This window comes from Castanea sativa, chromosome 10 (genome assembly GCF_040712315.1).
Source record: "Castanea sativa cultivar Marrone di Chiusa Pesio chromosome 10, ASM4071231v1".
NCBI lineage: Eukaryota > Viridiplantae > Streptophyta > Magnoliopsida > Fagales > Fagaceae > Castanea > Castanea sativa.
Window position 1 is genome coordinate 32,130,684 of NC_134022.1, and position 20,520 is coordinate 32,151,203.

General features: G+C 38.0%; 3 protein-coding genes across 3 annotated transcripts; 1 reads left to right on the forward strand and 2 right to left on the reverse strand.

The window, feature by feature from the left end:
• Positions 1 to 525: 525 nt before the first annotated feature.
• LOC142613345 (eukaryotic translation initiation factor 5-like) lies at positions 526 to 4,090 on the forward strand. The gene is made up of 2 exons (XM_075785660.1): positions 526 to 664; positions 2,094 to 4,090. The coding sequence occupies exon 2, from the start codon at positions 2,443 to 2,445 to the stop codon at positions 3,784 to 3,786; it is 1,344 nt and encodes a 447-aa protein (XP_075641775.1). The 5' UTR covers positions 526 to 664; positions 2,094 to 2,442; the 3' UTR covers positions 3,787 to 4,090.
• Positions 4,091 to 10,807: 6,717 nt separating this feature from the next.
• On the reverse strand, positions 10,808 to 11,497 carry LOC142612397 (uncharacterized). Its single transcript, XM_075784493.1, has one exon. The coding sequence runs from the start codon at positions 11,495 to 11,497 to the stop codon at positions 10,808 to 10,810; it is 690 nt and encodes a 229-aa protein (XP_075640608.1).
• Positions 11,498 to 12,738: 1,241 nt separating this feature from the next.
• LOC142612398 (uncharacterized) lies at positions 12,739 to 13,680 on the reverse strand. Its single transcript, XM_075784494.1, has 2 exons — positions 13,207 to 13,680; positions 12,739 to 12,987 (listed from the first exon to the last, which is right to left on the reverse strand). Exons 1-2 carry the CDS (start codon positions 13,678 to 13,680, stop codon positions 12,739 to 12,741), a joined length of 723 nt encoding a protein of 240 aa, XP_075640609.1.
• Positions 13,681 to 20,520: the final 6,840 nt, after the last annotated feature.

The following is a 20,520-nucleotide window of genomic DNA, read 5'->3' on the forward strand; positions in this document are numbered from 1 at the left end:
ATTTTCTAAGAAATATAATAATTGTATGAATGAAATATTTTCTAAAATAAATCATAAGTTTTATTGTAATATTACAACTCACAACCAAGTTAATGAATAAATTTAATTATTTCATTATAACACATTTTATTCACAGTAATTAAAGTTGAGTCTGGTTAATGTGTAGCTTTAGGGCACACATTAACCTATTTATTTTTGAAAAAATTTTCTCAAGAATTGAAAAAAATGTCAAAACTTTTTTAATCTTCAAAATTTTTTTTCTAAAAATGATAAATTATTGTATGTTTAAGGCACACATCAACAAAATCTATGATATATTCAGTGTACCAGCTTAGATCGCATTGTCTCCTGAAAGTCGAGTACAATAAGTCGGTAGAGAAAATTAATTAATAAAAAGAAAAAGAAAAAGAACAAGAAAAAGAAAAAGAAAAAAAGCAGAGTTAAGGCGTGACGTGTAGGAAATTATTTGATTTGAGAAAAAAAAGCTCTGTAGAAACGTGTAGGGTTTGTTAGTTTTAGCCCTATATATACATATAAACCAACGCTCCTCTCTTTCAATTCTCACATAACACCATACCCAACCCAACCACAACAAACCAATACCAAAACCAAGAACCTCCATTACTCTCTCTCTCTTCTTCTTCTTTCTTCTTCAAAGTTTAAGGTATCAATTTTCTTCTTCATTTTTTTTTTAGTTTGAATTTAATTTTCCATCTAGATTGTTCTCTGCGCCTTTTTGTGTTTTTTTTTTTAAGCTTTGATTTTCTTTTGCATCGTCTTTGATTGGTAATCGCTAGTAGCTTTTAGTATTTGGATCGTATACTAGTTCGATGCAACGATGTTACTTTGTTCTATCGTTCTTAATTAATGTTCTTTGTTTTTTTTTTTTAAATTATTATTTATTACTGGAGTTGTCGTAGAACTTTGTGCAAATTTATTTATTTTTTGAATTTAGGGTTTTGATCTGAATCTGGATCGTTGATTGTTGTTTTCTGTTGACTTGGATCTATAAATTTGGATTTGAGTTTACAATGGTATTACATATAGTTCTCCTTCTGAGCTGTTAAATAATATTGCATCAAATTATTGAATGACTTCAATTTAAACATTACTTAAAAGTCTTAATCCCCCTTTTTTTTCTTTTTAATAGTTAGAAAAACATGGTTGTGTAATCTTAAAAAAAAAACTATTATTAATATTTGGGCTGGGTTGTGTGAATTAATGCTAAAATACTTTTTATTTAAATAAATTTACCCATAAAGATTTTCACAACTTTGTTTTGGCAATTTCTGATGTGAATTGTAGCTCAATCGACACCTTCTAGTCATTCCAATGCAGACCCACCTCCCCATATAAACTTGTCTTAAAAAAAAAAAAAAAAAAATAATAATAATAATAATAAAAATAATAATAATAATGATGATAAAAAATAATTAAAAACGTACTGGGTTCTGAATTGAGGTTGCTTGCCACGTGATATGTTCGAATAACTTGATTTGATTCTTTGATTATTGTTTCTATTATGTTGCTTGGCACCTGATATTTTCGAATAACTTGTTTTGATTCTTTGATTGTTGTTTCTATTATGTATGATTAGGGTTTGACATGAAGTAGTTGGAAATATATTGGTTGGTTTTGATGCTTAGTTCATTATAAGGTTTTTTGCCTGCATTGATGTTTTATTGTTCGATTGGTCTAAACAGTGTCATTGGCTATATGTGTGTTATGTTTATAAATCTGTATTGGGCTTTGAACCTGTATGCATGCTGGTATGCATGGAAGCTTTACTATTTTCAGATATGAGTTTGTATTGATATATTTTTTTGAACTGAAGCTCCATTGAATTTATGAGAAACTGAATTTATAAAATGGTGCATGAATGAGAGATATGGAGACTTAATTGTATTATACATTTGGAATTTTTAGCTCACAGTGACATAAAGAAATTGCAAGTTGATACTTGTGATTAATTCAAATTGTGTTTTGGGCTGGATGAATTGTCTTTTAGGCTTGCTATATGAGTTTTGTTTATGTTTGTAATTGTACTCTGTATCAGTTCAAGAATCATATATAACTTTGTTATTTGCTTTCAGGAAGTTGGCAATTTTGTCTGCTATTTCTGCAGCTCACCAAAGTGGAGAGTTTAAAGTTTGAAGCTTCTTTTATGTCTGAACGGGCTACTCTCTTTTTGTTGTCAATTGGCTTGCTTGGGGAGTACTGTCCGAAATCAAGAAAAAAGAACAGACATAGTGCTGATAAAGTTGGCTGCATGCATCTTGGCTTATTAGAGGGCTATAACACACAGTGTTTGGGTAGCCAGTTTATACATCCTTTTCCAATTGCGAATTTTACTGCTAAAGGAGAATCAAGAAATACTGCTGCTGCTGACTTGTGCATCTTCTGATAAACTTAATCCTGCAGCTTGACACTGTTAGTAACAAGATGGCATTGCAAAACATTGGTGCTGCAAACCGTGATGATGCCTTCTACAGGTATAAAATGCCAAAAATGATAACTAAGATTGAAGGTCGCGGAAATGGCATCAAGACTAATGTGGTTAATATGGTTGAGATTGCAAAGGCCCTGGCTAGACCTGCTTCTTACACCACAAAGTACTTTGGGTGTGAGCTTGGAGCCCAATCCAAATTCGATGAGAAGACTGGAACTTCCCTTGTTAATGGTTCCCATGAGACTGCAAAACTTGCTGCACTTCTTGAGAACTTCATTAAGAAATATGTTCAGTGCTACTACTGTAACAACCCTGAAACAGAGATATTGATCACTAAAACACAGATGATAACCCTGAAATGTGCTGCATGTGGAGCTATTTCAGATGTTGATATGAGGGACAAACTGACTTCTTTTATTCTCAAGAACCCACCTGAGCAGAAGAAGGGATCAAAAGACAAGAAGGCAATGAGGAGGGCTGAAAAGGAGCGGCTTAAGGAGGGGGAGGCTGCTGATGAGGAGCAGAAGAAGCTTAAAAAGGAGGCAGTGAAGAAGAAAGGTACCTCTGGTGGTTCAAAGGATGTTGCCTCCAAAGCATCAACAAAAAAGAAAAGCAATAGCTCTGATGAGGATCGCTCCCCAGCCCACAGCCAGGCTGATGAGAATGACCAAGTAGATGACGACGATGACGATGTCCAGTGGCAGACAGACACTTCATTAGAGGCAGCTCGGCAGCGCATTCAGGAGCAGTTAAGTGCTGCTACTGCTGAAATGGTCATGCTTTCTACTGATGAAGAGAAACAAAAGTCTGCAAAGAAGTCCCCAGTACATGAAGTGAAGACTGAGATCAATGGACACAAGAACGGAAATGGTCTTGCCACTGCCCATGGAAGCCTTGTTGATGAGATTAGGGAATACCTGAAGAAGGGTTCCTCTGCAAGTAAGCTGAAACCCTTTTTGGGTTCACTCTCTGGGACTCCCCAAGAAGTCATGGATGCTCTATTTGAAGCTCTCTTTGAGGGCCTTGGAAAGGGTTTTGCTAAAGAGGTGACCAAGAAGAAGAACTACCTTGCAGCAGCCACTCAAGAAGAGGGATCTCAGAGGTTTCTTTTGCATGCTATAGAATCTTACTGTGCTAAGGCAAGTCCTGAGGCTGCTAAGGAGGTAGCACTTGTTCTGAAAGCGCTTTATGACCATGATGTGTTGGAGGAGTCTTTTATAATGGAATGGTACCAGCAGGGCTTGAGCGGTGGCAATAAAGCCTCTCAAATTTGGAAGAACGTCAGACCCGTCATTGATTGGCTCCAGAGTGCTGAGTCTGAATCAGAAGAGGAGTGATTCTGAATTCCTTCACTTAGTTTGCCACTAGTCTACAAAAATAAAATGGTTTCGTTTTGTGTTTGATGTTTAGTTGTCAATTTGGTTTGGTTTCAGTATTATGGTACACTTACTAGCATTGGGATGGCTTTTATGGGCCTTTAAGCTGCCCAATGTTACGCTCTTGTCGTCGTCTTTACTCTTTGGTGTTTTGTTTCTTGTGTGCAGGCACGTGTATTTTACTTAAAAAAGAGTTGAGACAGTGAATGCTTGTATTGTATTGTGTTAAATGAAGTGTTTGTTGTCTCGGTTGAGTTTGGTTTTATATCTTTTTGTGTGAATTTTGCTTTGCGTCAAATGATGGTAATTTTATGTTCATTCTCTTGCGGCAATCGACAAACTCTAAAAGTTTTGATCTTTGATTTTAATCTTGGTTAAATGAAGGTGTCTATGCTCCTAACACACAGTGACGCACTCGCCCTAAAAAATTGTGGACCAACGAAACTTCTTAAAGTTCGTATAAACTAGTAGAATGTTTTACTAGGGAATTAGATGTTTCTATCCTCTTCTCATAGTTTGTATTTAGTAGTATTATTTAAACAGATTCAACAACAGTGTGAATGTGTGCCATTGGTGACCTACTAGTAAGTAGTAACTAGACATTGCCCCAACATTGGTCTTCCAACTCCGCTTCCCAAATATTGTCTCTAATTCAAACCTTGGGGCCTTACTGTAATGCCAATGGTTGTGGTTCTGCGCCACCAACTTTTGTTGTCTTTAAAATGTGGACAATAAGTTTGGAGATGGAAGGGCTCTGAATCCATTTCAAAAAAGGAGTCCAATTGATAAATGTGACCGGTGAGCTTGGGTTTGACATTGTCAGGAGGTACATGCTAAATTGGATACGAGTCAAAAATGGGTCGAACTTAAAAAAAACATGTTGCGAAACCTGGCTATGACCTTTACCCAGTTTTTGATAGGTGATCTCAATCTCATACGTTCCAATTTGCTTGGCCCAAATAACATAAAACCATGGTTATCATAAAGACGAATTTGTACTTTACACCCTTCAAGTTTGAAATAGTTTTCATTTTATCTTTTGAAGTTCCGAATTTGGACTCGTACCCTTAAAGCTACGTGTGACATTTGGATTTAAGCCCTTTCATTTATGAGTCATGGTAAGGTGTCTGTTAAGTTTTCTCTTAACTTAAAATTGCATAATTTAATGAATCTAAGATTTGAAACTTTAAAGATAAAATTCTAAATTACCCCAAATTTTTAAGGTATAAATTGTGAACTTGTGGCAGTGAAAAGTTAGGTAATTAAATTAAGGCTCGTTTTACATTAAGTTACAATTCACTCACACAACTAATTTATAGAGATGGGATGCAAGATCAAACTTGTAGTATCCGTTATATAAGATGTAATGAAGATTAGAGTTATATTTTGTATACAATGTAGAAATATTCAACTAGAATTGGTATAAAAAGCTAAGTGTTTATCCTCGGGTTTAGTTCAAGGATAGAGATACAATTGAATGGTTTTTCCCTTTTTTTTTGGTTTTTTTTTTTACCATTGATCCAGATGCTCCTGAGCTTTATATATACTAGCAAGGATGCATGTGGATCTTACATTTGGAGGGTTGAGATAAGATTTCCTTGATACTTGTCCCATCAAGGCCTTACTAGAAGGTTTCTACAACAAAGTATAAGCTATGATGGACACTGTTTACGGTCATTCCTCCATTAATGTGGCCAGCTAAGTGGTTACAGTGCATTAAATGCGGAAGGAATGACTACCATGTCCTTCCTTTTTCTTCTTTTCCTTGTTTGGAATCTAGTTACCTTTGTCTTCTCAGGGATTGCACCATGTGTTCTCTGACTCTACCCTTCAACTGTCTGAGGTTAGGTAGACATCCTCGGTATCCTTGTCAGTTTATTGTTTGGGCGGTCTAGGGGGAGCTACGTACACACCTTCCGAGGACAATTGGCCCAAGCTCCCCGAGGCTACCACTATATGAATTTTGCTAATCATTTGGGTCCTCGTCCCCCCACAATAGCCCCCCAAAACCTCACTTCTCCATTCACAAGTTAGGAGAGAGAGAGGTTTTGTTATTTGTGTGTTATTTCTTCTGATGTGCCCTAAAAATATTCACACGTGAGAACGTCCCTTCAACTGACCAGTGCACACTCCTGACGCTTCGGAAAACACGATGCCTTAATAAATGCTGTAGGTGGCTTGTTGTCCCCCACGTTCTATGGTGAGATCTTCATCGCACGGTCCAAATTCCTCCATCAAAAAAGCAGGAAAACTGCCCACTCCCTTTTCATCCTTTATATATAGGATGTCAAGGACCTCCTACCCCCATTTTTCTCTGTTTACAACAAAAAATTTACTCCTTACTCCCAATAAATCGCCCGAGGAGTCTTCCTTCCCAAATCTTGTAATTTTTTTTTAAAAAAATCTAAATTATTCTTTTCTCCTTCATACTGTTAGATTTTCCTTCCTTCTTATTTTTCCATTTCCAAATGGGTCGATTTTTCTACTTAGTTGATACTCCAAAGCATAGAGAATAGTTTAAAAGACACTATCGGATTCCTAACAACGAATCAATAAAGAACTGTAGCCTAGGGGAGTGGCACGAGAAAAGGCCCACTGAAACTGCTGTAATTCCGATGATAGCCTTCATCAAGGGAGGAATGAGGATTCCTATGGGTAGAGTCATTGGGGATTTTCTAACTCTATTTAGACTTTACCCTACTTAATGTGTCCCAAATATGTTTAGGATATTAGGTAATGTAGATGCGTTGAATGAAAAAAATGGGTATAAACCTCACCCATCACGATATTAATTGGATTTATAGTTGTCAAAAGAATAACGAGGCAAATAACTACCTAAAAACTAGGGTTCTTGCTATTAGGCTGATTTCCTACCTCCCTAAGATGAACAAAGGCATGGACGGAGACTTTCTTATCATTTATGGGGAGTGGCATGACGGACTTCATTGCCCGACCACGGATGGCATTCCAGGTGGAGAAGTTTAGGAGTGTCCTTAGGACCTTATGCTATTTAGTAAAATTACACATGCTTTAAATATTTTTTCATTACTACTTTTTTTTTTTATTCTTCTTTTATTTTGCTACCCCTTATTTCTATTTTTCTCAAACAGATGAATAACAAATTTTTTTTTTTAAGACAAAAAAGCTACTGCCAAAAAGCGTGGTTTGGTAAATTTTAACTTACTAAACCAAGTTTTGAGATTTAATATCTTCTTACACCGAGACGACTAGCTCTAAGTGGTTCACGTCATCCTCGTTTTTAGACCCATCTCAAACCGCTTTCAAGTGTCCAAGCATGTGATTAAAGCTAGGGACGCACGTCTTGCACTAGTCGATGTGGCCATTGAGGGTTTTATTCGAAAACCCCCTTTTGCTGGCACTCATCCTATCGAACTCCCTACTTTATGAGATCCCCAACCCGTGATCGAAGAGGTTGTCTCCTCAGACAAAGAGTTTGAAGCACGATCCGAAGAAGTTGAGGAGTATTCTGAAGAAGAGAGCACCGAAAGTCTCATACGAGACGAGGACTTCAAAGTTTTCTACCACCAACGTGAATCTGAGGACGTAGCTTCTACCTCAATTCAAGCTACTGTCGCAATTAGCGAAGATCAAGGGCCAATTGAAATTTCGGAAGCCATGGTACTAGAAAAAGTTGCCCGACCTCCTCTTACTACTAGAATCTCATGCAGGGGACGCTACTCCTGAAGTGGCTATAGTTCCGAGGCCCCCGACACCAATTCCCTCTCCCCTTCAACTCAAATTGAACCAGCTGACAAGAAACGGAAGAGGGAAAAGAAAGGGGGAAAAGGATCCACCAAGAAGAGGGAGATCCAAGAGGAAACTCCTCCCGAGCACCCAGTGCTGCCAAGGTAACTAGGGCCTAACAAAGAAGAGCTTTGACCCCAGAGCGTCGTACACATGTTTCCAACTGGGATCTCTCTTTCGTATTGGATGGGTCTCCCCTTTCCTCGAATTCTTCAATCCGCCACTTTGATAACGAGAGGGCAGGCTATGTGGCCAACTCGGTTGAACAAGCCTCTCCTTCTTAGGGACATGGCCGAGCTTCGCAAATTGAAAAAACATGAAATGTTTTTATCCCTAAAGAGGGACTTGGCACTGGTATGTGTCCATACTATACTATTATTAGCCCTTTCGTTTTTTTTTTTAGACACTATTTTTTGTTTTTTTTTTAGACCCTCATTTCCTTTGTACCCACAATTTTCTAGGCCACTCAAGCTACATATGTCGCCGAGGAATGGGTAGACCAAGCTCTTTATGAGAAAAAGGAGGAGGAATCCAAGCGCTACACCTCTCAAAAGGCTCAAGCCCAAACATACAAAAAGGTGAAGGATACGCTCCTCAAGCTGGTTGAATGCGATAAAGCTCGGAAGAGCGCCGAAGCCTTAATCAAGAGTACGGAGAGACGGGCCTGAGAACAATTACACCACTTAAGAGAGGCAGAAAGTCAGCTCACCCTTGCTCAGGCTAAGATTGCTGACTTGACCAAAGAATTGGCACAAAAAGCGAGGAGATGACCAAGGCAGAACAGCAGCACACCTAAAGTCCCAGCTCACCACCGTGTGCTGAGGCTTCTGCCTTCAAACTTGGACAGAGGCTTTGGATGTGCTGGTGTTGATCCCACCTCAAAACTGAGGGACCCAAAGAGGGTATTTTACCCCTCGGCCATCAAGACAAAGGCAACTACCACTCCTCTCCTTAGCACTGTTGCCTAGACCACTTCCACTCAGGCTGAAGACTGACCTCCGAAACCTGGTGTTAAAACTACCATAACATCCACAGCTGCGAAGAAGGCTCCTTCCATGAGCCAGACTCCCGTAACAGTCAAAGCTAATGTGTTAATGCCGCAACCCTCAGTTGAAGCGCAAACTAATGAGGAAGTAGTGGAAAAGGTGGCACCCGAAGATCAACAAGCAAAAGAAACCTAAGAGTTGGGCTTTGTGTAATCCACTTTTTTTCTTTTTGTTGTATGGCCTCTTGTATTATGGCCTTGCTATTTCTCTTAATATTGTTAGTCCCAAAGAAACTGAAGAAGGCTTTCTACTTCACCGTTTTTTTTTTTATATATATATTTTTCTTTATTTTCCATTCTATCATGATAACTCTTCTGCCTTCTATTGTGCAACTTCGCTTGCCTTAAATATGTTTAGTTTCTTTAAAGAACTATTCTTCCTTAGGGATGACCTTTGACTCTTTCATGCTTAATGTCTAATTGTAAAAAACTTACAAACAAATGGGGCCCGAAGAGTTTTATCCTAGTTGAGGTCCTATATAACAAGGTAATTGATAAAGTTGAGACAGACCCAAAAATTTAAAAATAGCTAAATGGTAAATTCATTAAAGATAATGGGAACAAGTAATTAATCAAAGAAAAAATATCTGTCACGAAATTTGATTGCACTTTTAAGTTCTAGAGGTATCCCCAAAGAATATTTTATGGATATACTTTCAAATGCCTTTGGTGATGCTCATGGAGTTTTCTTTAATAAGACAGGAGTTAAATTTCTGAAGGTAGGTGATTCGAGGAATCCAACTTGACCAAGGTTCTGTTTACTCTTGATGATAAGTTTGATGTTAATTTACCCAAGGTAGGTGATCCAAGGAATCGAACCCAATCTAGGTTCTGTTTAACCCTTGATGATAAGTTAGGTGTTAATTTATCCAAGGTAGGTGATCCGAGAAATCGAACCCGACTGAGGTTCTGTTTAATCCTTAATAATAATTTAGGTGTTAATTTACCCAAGGTAGGTGATCCGAGGAATCGAACCCGACTGAGGTTCTGTTCAACCCTTGATGGTAAGTTAGACGTTAATTTACCCAAGGTAGGTGATTCGAGGAATCGAACCCGACCGAGGTTCCGTTTAACCCTTGATGATAAATTAGATGCATACTCAATCAAAATGATAATAACAGAGCTGAATAATACATTTGATTATATATATAACAAGTAATTGTTCACAAGATTTCTCCCTAGAAATAATACTTTCATAAATTATTCACATTCCTGTCTAAATTATTTACATTCCTGTCGTGAGATTGCATTCTTGTCTAAATCTTCTAACCGATAAGCCCCCGTTCCAGCTATAGAGGTCACCCGATAAGGCCCCTCCTTGTTAGGTCCTAACTTTCCCCAAGAGGGATTTTTCATGCTTCCAACTACCCTTCGCAAAACCAGATCTCTTGGAATGAACACCCTAACTTTTATCCCTTTCTCAAATCCTTGTCTAAGTTTTTACTGATACTGTGTTAACCTAACAACAGCTATTTCACTTTGTTCCTCAACTAAGTTGAGGTCAAAGGAAAGGAGTTGTTCATTGCTGCCACCGAGGAGTTGGTTGGACCTCAAAGTTGAGAAACTTATTTCTGTAGGAATTACCGCTTTTGATCCGTATGTCATGGAAAAGGGGGTCTTGCCTATGGATCTCCTAGGCATCGTGCGATATGTCCACAAAACATGGGGAAGTTCGTCCACCCATTTTCCCTTCGCATCCTCTAGTCTCTTCTTTAGTCCATCCACAATAACCTTATTTGTGGCCTTTACTTGTCCATTACTTTAGGGATATGATGGGGTGGAGTATCTATTCTTTATCCCTAAATCGCAAAAATACCTCCAAAATGTTTTGCTATCAAATTGAAGTCTATTATCCAAGATAAGAGTGCTCGGAACTCCAAACCTAGTTACAATATTTCTCCAAACGAATCTTTTAATATCTTGATCCCGGATGTTAGCCAATGGCTCGGTTTCTACCCACTTGGTGAAATAATCAGTAGCAACCAAGAGGTATCTTCTGTTCCCTGTTGCCTTAGGGAACGGACCAACGATGTCCAGCCCCTACTGTGCAAAAGGCCATAGGTTGCTCAACGGATTCAAAACCCCCTCAGGTTGATGGATGTTGGGAGCATATTTCTGATATTGATCACATTTCTTGACATACTCTTGGGAGGATTTCTGCATGCTCAGCCACTAATAGCCTTGGGTTAAGGCTCTATGGGCAAGTGACCTTCCCCCAGTATGACTACCACAAATCCCCTTATGCAACTCTTCCAACAATATCTCCACCCCCTCAGGATGAATGCACAACAAGTATGGGCCCAAATATGAATGTTTATATAGCTTCTGCTCCTCGGATAGCCAGAACCTTGGAGCCTTTCTATGAACTTTCTTTGCCTTGATCCTGTCCTCGGGCAATGTTCCGTTTTTAAGGAACACTACCAATGGATCCATCCAACTGGGACCTACCCACGTAAAGTTAACTCCAATTGGATTCGGTACATCATAGGCAGGTAATGCATAATCCTTCAAGAGTATAATTCTTGGCAGATTTTCCTTACTCATGGCTGCAAGAGTTGCAAGTAAATCAGCATGGGAATTCTTTCCACGAGGAACATGTTCAAGCGAAAAGATATGTAAGCCCTCTGCCAATCGGTTAACCTGGCTTAAGTACCAAAGCATCCTTAGGTCTTTGGCTTCAAAATCGCCCTTAACTTGAGCGGCGACAAGTCTTGAGTCACAGTATGCCCTAACAATCTTTCCTCTGAGTTTTCGCATAACGATCAACCCTACTAGTAAAGCCTTGTATTTTGCTTCGTTATTTGTTGCTGAAAAACCAAGCCTTATAAACTTTTCCAAAGTAATACCATCTGGATAGATCATTACAATCCCTATTTTTGACCTCTTCTGGTTGGCCGCACCATCCACAAACAATTGTCATACCTACTGAATTGTCGCTGAACCCACTCTTTTAGATTCCTCGGGCCCTTCTACCCCTTCCGGATCACCCAACTCTTCGGTAAATTCGTCTACTAAATCTACCAAAACCTGACCTTTCACAACAATTCAGGGCAAATACTTAATGTTGAAAGTGCCAAACATAGCCCCCTATTTTGCTACTCTTCCCATATAATTTGATTTTCAGAGCAATGCCTGTAAGGGCAATTGGGTTAAGACGATCATGGTATGGGCTTGGATGTAGTAGGGTAGCTTCTTAGTGGCATGGATGATAGCAAGTATTACTTTCTCAAGATGGAGGTATTTGACCTCGGCCTCTTGGAGGGATTTTCTAACATAGTACACTAATTTTTGAATTCCTTCATCCACCCATATCAAGACCAAACTCACTGCGTGCCTGGCAACAACCACATACGTGTACAAAACCTCTTCTTTCTCTGGCCTGGACAAGATTGGCGGATGTGCTAAGTAAGCTTTTAATTCATCAAAAGCCTTATCACAATCCTCGAACCACGAAAAATCCTTCCACTTATGCAATAACTGAAAAAATAGTCGACACTGTTCAATAGACTTTGATATGAACCTGTTCAAAGTTGCTGTCATTCTAGTAAGGCGCTGAACTTCCTTTGGGTTCCAAGGAGGATGAAAATCATGGATAGCCTTAATCTGATCGGGATTAACCTCGATCCCTCTATGGGTGATCATATAGTCCAAGAACTTTCCAGAACCTATGCCAAAAGAACACTTAGAGGCGTTTAGACGTAACTTGTGCTTTCTCAAAATTTTAAAACCTCACCAAGATCTGAGAGATGTTCGAACTCTTCTTTACTTTTTACCACTATATCATCAGTATACGCCTCCATGTTTTTTCCTAACTGGCCTTCAAACATTCTAGTATCCATTCTTTGATATATGGATCCTGCATTCTTAAGTCCAAATGACATTACTTTATAATGTAAGTTTCTTGTTGGAGTGAGAAAGGTTGTTTTCTCTTGGTTTAGCAACGCCAATGGGATTTGGTGGTAGTCTTGAAAAGCATCCAAGAAACTCATCCTAGGATGTCCATATGTCGCATCGACCAACTGATCTATCCTTAGGACAAGAAATGGGTCTTTCGGACAGGCTTTATTAAGATCTGTAAAATCTACACAAACTCTCCATTTTCCCTATTTTTTCTTTACCACCATGGTATTAGCTAACCACTTAGGGTAGAAGACTTCCTTGATTGCCCCAACTTGTTTGAGTTTACGGACCTCGTCTTTTACCACCTTGGCATGCTCTTTAGACGAACGCTGAGGTGATTGTTTTTTCAATCGATGGCAGATAAACTCGGGATCAACCCCAGGTGCTTCATAAGCACTCCATGCAAATACATCCAAATTGTCCTTAAGAAAGTCCACCAGTTGCTTCTTATCCTGCATTGGGAGCTAAATCCCAATTTGAAAGTACTTGTCTGCATCTTTTCCAATGGTTATTCTTTCTAACTTCTCACATGATACTGGACCATCCAAGGAGGCGAGCGACCCGAACTGTGATTGCTACGACGTTGGAGCCACTTCCGAAGAACTAACTTCAGCAATACAATGATCAATCGTTGCGACCATGCACTGTCTGGCCACCGATTGTCATCCTACCAGCTCGACCACCCTCGCCCTGGTAGGGTATTTCACTTTGACATGTAGCGTGTATGAAACCGCCCCCATAGCGTGTAGCCATGGCTTGGCCAAGATGGTGGTGTATGGTGAAAAAGCACCAACCACTATGAAACTCACTGCTACCACTTTATCCCCCATCTGCACGGGCAGCCAGATCATCCCCTTTGGAATAGTAGTGTCCCCATCAAACTCAATTAACGGAGCATCATAATGGTCCAAGTCTTCCAGTCTAATCCCCAAACCTTCAAATAAGTCAGGGTACATAATCTCTAGCCCACTACCTTCATCAATCATCACCCTCTTAACATCGAACCCCGCTATCTGCAATGTGACCACCAAGGCATCTTCATGCGACTGAATCGTTCCCACCTTATCCTCCTCGAAAAATCCTATGATTGGCTGCTCCGAGACCCTAGACTTCTTACATGGTGCCTCTTTTATAAATTCTTCCATTTGTGGTGATACCAACATCACCCTATTAACTGGATGAGGTGATCCTCTTGGAGTTGCAAAGATAACATTTATCGTTCCCAACAATGACTGAGGTGCTCCATTTCTCTAAGGTCCAATCGCAAGCTGGTCCCTTCGACTATTTGGTTGTTGCAGAAATTGCTTTAACTTACCAGCTTTAATCAATTGGTCGAAAAAACTTGTAAAGATCTACAGTCCTCGGTCGTGTGACCTCTGTCCTAGTGATATTGACAATATAGATTCTAATTTTTTCTTAACGGGGTTTCCTCCCATCTTATTTGGTCATTTGAAGTAGGGCTCATGTTTTATCTTTTCTAATACCTAATATATTGGTTCTTTGAACACCAAGTTTACAGCTTGGGGGCCTGCGATACTGTGGGATGTTGGGTTGTAGAATTCTCTCCTCGGCCTAGAAGATGCGAACCGGCCTGTCGAGTTATCCCTTTGGTCAGTGGTGAAAACCTTGGCTTTCCCCTTGTTAAAGCTCTGGTTGTCCTCGACCCTGTTATGCTTCTCAATCCGATCCATCAATTGATGCATACCCCGAGGTGGTTTCATGGTAAGAGATTTCCATAGGACTGAATGTGTAGGGAGACCCATTTTGAAGGTTCGTACAGCGACATCCTCAAAATCACCATCAATTTCATTAGAGATCTCCTAGTATCTATCAGAATAACTCTTTAACGTTTCCCCTTCTCTCATGGACATCAAAAGTAAAGAGTCTAGGGGTCTGGGAACCCGGCTGCAGGTTACAAATCTTGCTCTGAAGGCCCTTGTTAGCTCCTCATAGGAATGTATTGATCCTTCTTCAAGACTATCAAACCATCTCATAGCTACTGGGCCAAGGCTCGAGAGGAAGACCTTACACATTAAGACTTTATTTTTTGAATAGATGGAAATTTGTTGGTTAAACTGGCTCACATGCTCAACTGAATCGGTTTTACCATTATAGATAATAAAAGTTGGCTGGTTAAAGCGATGAGGGAGCTCAGCTCGTTCAATACGTTGAGAAAAAGGGGAGTGAGAAATTTGAAGGAGAGCTTTTCCTATAGCATCATGCCCCTGGCCTCTTCTTGGTGGTGTTTTGGATTTCTTACGATAATGCTTTCGTCCCAAAGTGTGACGAGATGATGACATGAATGACTCACTGGGTGGAGTCCTGCTTCTAGGCCGGTAGCTTCCATCACTTCCAGTACTCAAATATTGATCTGGAGAGGGAATCCTATCTTCCGTTCTCCAAGTTCTTTGATGGAGACGTCGCCGTAAACGTTTCGCCTTCTTCTCTAAATTATGGAGCTCTTCATCACGTGAATAATTACTAGCCTCATGCTGTCCAGTTTGTTCAAAATGGAAGGAAGGTGCTCCTTGGCTGTGAGTATGCGCCATATTTTGATCCCTACTACGTTCAAGATTAACGAAATGATCTCTGCACTGAGAGCCTACAAATTCTAGTGATCCTCTACACCTAGGACCAGCCATAACCACAAGTTTTATGCAGACACTTCAGGAGACTTTCCCACAGACGGTGCCAATTGTGGCGGTGAGAAGTTAAGTAATTAAATTAAGGCTTGTTTTTAATTATGTTCCAGTTTAGTCACACAACTAATTTATAGAGATGGGATGCAAGATCAAACCTGTAGTATCTATTATATAAGATGTAGCGAAGATTAGAGTTATATTGTGTATATAATGTAGAAATTTTCAACTAGAATTGGTATAAAAAAGCTAAGTGTTTATCCTCGGGTTCAGTTCGAGGATGGAGATACAATTGAATGGTTTTTCCTTCTATTTCTTGGTTTTTTTATTTTTTACCACTGATCCAGATGCTCTTGAGCTTAATATATACTAGCAAGGATGCATTTGGATCTTACATTTGGAAGGTTGAGATCAGATTTCCTTGATACTTGTGATAGGATGTGTGCCTTTAAATCCTATTGTATGGTGCTGTGTATGACATTTTGTATGACTTAATGTTGTGATTAATAAAATTGTTTTATTATTATCTAAAATAATGGTAACATGAATATTAGGATATTATCATATAGTCCATGAGATGCATAATATGTGATTTAGTCACAGAAGATATAAATCACAAGTTCTTTGTAAACTCAGAATTGTAGTTTGTAGTCGGTGATAAAATTGGGCATTTCATCTGCGAAGACTAAAACATATCAACTAAGATGATTTGTCTTGATTACGGAAATGAAGATTTCTAGTTGGTATGTTAATATATTTTAAGAGTTAAAATATATTGAACTGGACCGCTGTGAGATTTATTATTCTTCTAAAGATTGTTAAATGAATAATAAACTCACGACTTCTATTTACATGAACTCTTAATTCTGATAGGATAATGAACCTGATCATGAAGTGTAGGTTGCTTTGATATGTCAGAAGTGAGATCTAAAGTCACGATCAAAATCTTAGTAAGTTGGACAGCCACATTTAGTATTGATGGAACATATATTCTCAAGATGGAATTCATAGTCTCTTAACGAGGATGTAAAATATTTCATTGAGATAAGTTTAATGGGTTTGGTTATTCATAGTGTTAGGCCTAACCATATTAGTAAAGAGTTACTAAAGTATGTATTTATGAAATTGAATTTCATAAATATATGATGAATAACTTAAAGGATTAAACCAGGTACTCAAGGAATTAAGATGTAGTAATTTTCAAAGTGGCAGTCTATATTCATGACTTTGTATTACTACAAATATTTTATGAAGGGTTGCATGTACAATAAAGTTTTGGGATATAATTTATTAATAAGGCATAGAGTGCAATTATATTTATATAGTGGTATTAAATATAATTAATGGTAACCTTGGACTTGTCAAGAGTTGATAGAAAAGCCTAAGGCCCATTAGAGCTAGTGTCTTATTGGTCTTTTTTGGTCTCACTCCAAGCCACACACTAAAGCCCAATTGGTAAGGCCCAATAGGCCAGCCCAATTAGATAATCAGTTAGATATAAAAGGAGAAACATACATAATTTTTCATTAGAGAGAGAGAAACATCATTATAAAATAGTGTGTATGTGTGAGTGAAGCCACTCCTTTATTCTCCCTTAGAAACTGATTGAGAGACTAAACTGATTGAGAGACTACACTTCTTAAGCGTAAAGTGGAATTAGAGTGAAAATTAAAAGTGTTCCCAAGTACTTCTAATATTTTGTTTTTAATTTCACCACACCAAGGTACGATATCTTGTTCTTAAATTCTGAAATTTACATAGTGCATGTTATCAATCATGAATGAAATAACTCCATATTTGTTGCTTCCGCTGTGTGTTTTGTATGAGATACAAAACCAAATTTTCTAACAACTTGTCCCATCAAGGCCTTACTAGAAGGTTTTTACAACAAAGTATGAGCTGTGATGGATACTGTTCATGGTAATTTCTCCATTAATGCGGCCAGCTAAGTGGTTATAGTACATTAAATGCGGAGGGGATGACTACCATGTCCTTCCTTTTTCTTCTCTTCTCTATTTGGAATCTAGTTACCTCTATCTTCCTAGGGATTGCACCATGTGTTCTTTGACTCTGCCCCTCGACTGTCTGAGGTTAGGCAAACGTCTTCGGTATCCTCGTCAGTTTATTGTTTGGGCGGTCTAGGGGGAGCTACGTTCACACCTTCCGAGGACAATTGGCTCAAGCTCCCCGAGGCTACCACTATATGAATTTTGCTAATCATTTGAGTTATCGTCGCCCCCCCCCCCCCCACAAAACTAATGATTAAAATAACGTAATTTTGAGAGAAAAAAAATATTGAGCTTAGTTAGCACTTAACAAACACCTAATCATGACCAATTAATGGAAGGACTTTAATCCAAATGATAAATAATGTTAGAAGTACAAATCCAAATTTTGAAACTTTACGTGACAAAAATAAAATTTTCTCAAACTTTATTGATTCAACTGTTATATATATAACGAAGATAAAATATGAAAATTGAGATGATATTCAATTTAAACACTAATATGCAAGTATACTAAAAATTCTTTGAAATTAATTGAACATTATTGTTCAAATATATATATATATATATATATTAAATATAGTGATGATGCCAAAAATCGTCAGTAAGCCGCACTGTGCTCTAGACAAAACTTGCACAACACAAAAAAGAAGAAGAATACCCTACAGATAGTACTAGTGTGGTGCCGGTCAAATACCCTCAGAAGGTCAAGTTAGAGAACTTTCACAACTCTAGAGTGCCAGAGTTAGGGTGAATTATGCATACCTTGGTTTGTAAGGGTTTTGGGATTTTTATAGTAGCGTAGAACTGACATTCATTTTTTGGCAGAAATGGTTTTTCCTTGTAGGGAAGATCCTCATAAATACACGTATCTTGTGGGATCCTTTCCTTATAGGGATTCTCTTTATTAAGGTTAATTGTGGGGTACAAGATATTTCCTTGTATAGATATTCGTGGAGGTCAAGTAAGGTCATGCTGGACTCGTCATGCTTTTTATTCCCGTTGGCTTCTTTTACTCCCGTTGGCCTTTTTTACTCCCATCGGCCTCTCTCTTCTCGTCGGTCTGGGAATTCCCGTCGTCTCATGTAGATGCCGTTAGGTATTGAGGTGATGTCATCAGCTTATGGCTGTCAAATTCGTATTTCTTCACACGTATATGAAGCTGACGAGCTCAATGGAGTCGTCGACTTCTTTGCATGCAACGAGCTTGTTTCTTCCTAAAAACACCCTTGTCATATAGAACTTAATTTTTTTAATATATAAATAATGACTAAAACATGAAACTTGAATTGATTTTTTTTTTAATACCATTTTCATTTACATTTTCATCAAGTTTAAAAGCAAAAGGCTTAAAAACTCATGAATAAAATAACAAAATTGGATGAAAGTATCGTTATTTGATAAAAAATATTATAATAATAATAACTCAACATTAAAAAATCGGAGAATAAAATTGTATGGTTCTATATTTTTCTAAAAAATCGCCGGTTTTTCATGGTATAATAAGTTTTTTAGGAAATTCGTTATAATCGTCAATATAGTAGTAGTTGCAGGTGCAGTAGTATCAATTCGATCCTACAAGTAAAAATTAGAAGTTTTTAGTAAGTTGTTAACACAAATCTACAAGTAGTGATATTCATAGCGAATGTAATGATAGCAATTGATGATTTATCACCGCATTAAGTATCGAAATGGATGTTCTCAGTGTCTCTTGCAGTCAGTTCCTGCTTCCTAGTTGTATATCTTTTTCTGGTAATAAAATTTTTCCTGATTATCAAAAAGAAATGAATGTTCTTGTGGTTTCATAATTTCTACACAATGATTTATTTTTATAATCTCAGTACACAATAATTTTGGTACATTGCTCAAAGATTAATGTTACATGTTATCTAATGTCCTCAATTGATTATGTAAGAATATTATAACCTAAATTTGAGTTTTATTTTATTTTATTTTATTTATAATTTTTAGAAGGGCCTAAATTTGAGTTGTTTAAGGAAAATTCCAATAAATAGATTTTCCTTTAAAAATCTGTAGAGAAATGCACATTTGTATAATAAGTTTTTTAGGAAATTCATTATTATCGTCATTATAGTAGTAGTTGTAGGTGCAGTAGTATCAATTCCTACAAGTGAAAATTAGAAGTTTTTAGTAAGTTGTTAATACAAATCTACAAGTAGTGATATTCATAGCTAATGTAATGATAGCAATTGATGATTTATCACCGCATTAAGTATTGAAATGGATGTTCTTGCAGTAATCAGTCTCAATGTCTCTTGCAGTCAGTCAGTTCCTACTTCCTAGTTGTATATCCTTTTTTGGTAATAAAATATTTCTTGATTATCCAAAAGAAATGATTGTGGTTTCATAATTTCTACACAATGATTTATTTTATAATCTCACTACACAATGATTTTTGTACATTGCTCAAAGATTAATGTTACATGTTATCTAATGTCCTCAATTGATTATGTGAGAATATTATAACCTAAATTTGAGTTGTTTAAGGAAAATTCCAACAAATAGATTTCCTTTAAAAATCTGTAGAGAAATGCACATTTGTTATTTGGGATGATACTTCTGTAAGTACACAATTGCACCTGGACCCAAAGAAGATTATGGGCTCAGGCCCAATGAGCCTTAAACAATAAAATTTGTAGAGTGTGTGCTTGAAACCTAGGTTAGAAGTACTGGGAGCTTGATAACAGGCTTTTATAAACGAATACAGGTAAATAACGAACGATAATTGCAAATGAATCTCCTCGGACTCGAGCCGAGGACTACTTCTTTATTATTTTTCTTTCTTTCTTACAGGTTACAATCCTTAATTTCTTTTCTTTTTCTTTAGAGAGAGAGAGTCAGCGAAAGAGAAAAAGATTCAGATCCCCCTCCTTTTGCCCTCCTCCCCCCTTAAATACCCCTTTTTTAGATGCCCTTTGGGACCCTGACTAGAAGTTTCTGCCCTACTGTTCAGGGGTCACTTCCCCATTAATGCGGCCAGGGAGGTAGGTGCAGAGTCTTTAATGCGGAGGTGGCAGCCTTTACTCTAGATATTTTCCTTAACACTAGGGTATCGAGAAGGTTCAGGGTTTCCCCCTTTAACCATTAGTCTTTCTAGAGTTGAGCTTTGACCTTCATAATGAAGCTTTGAATTCTATAGGGCTTGTCTGAGGAGAAGCTCGTCCTCGGCTGCACCCTTGGACCCTCGGCGTATTGGCCAATTCGTAGAGTTCAATTCTGAAGCAGGTCGACCCTTCATGCTACAGTCCAAAGGCCCATATGCCCACTTGGGTCCTTTTACTCACCACAATAGCCCCTCAAAACTCTATTTTTCATCATC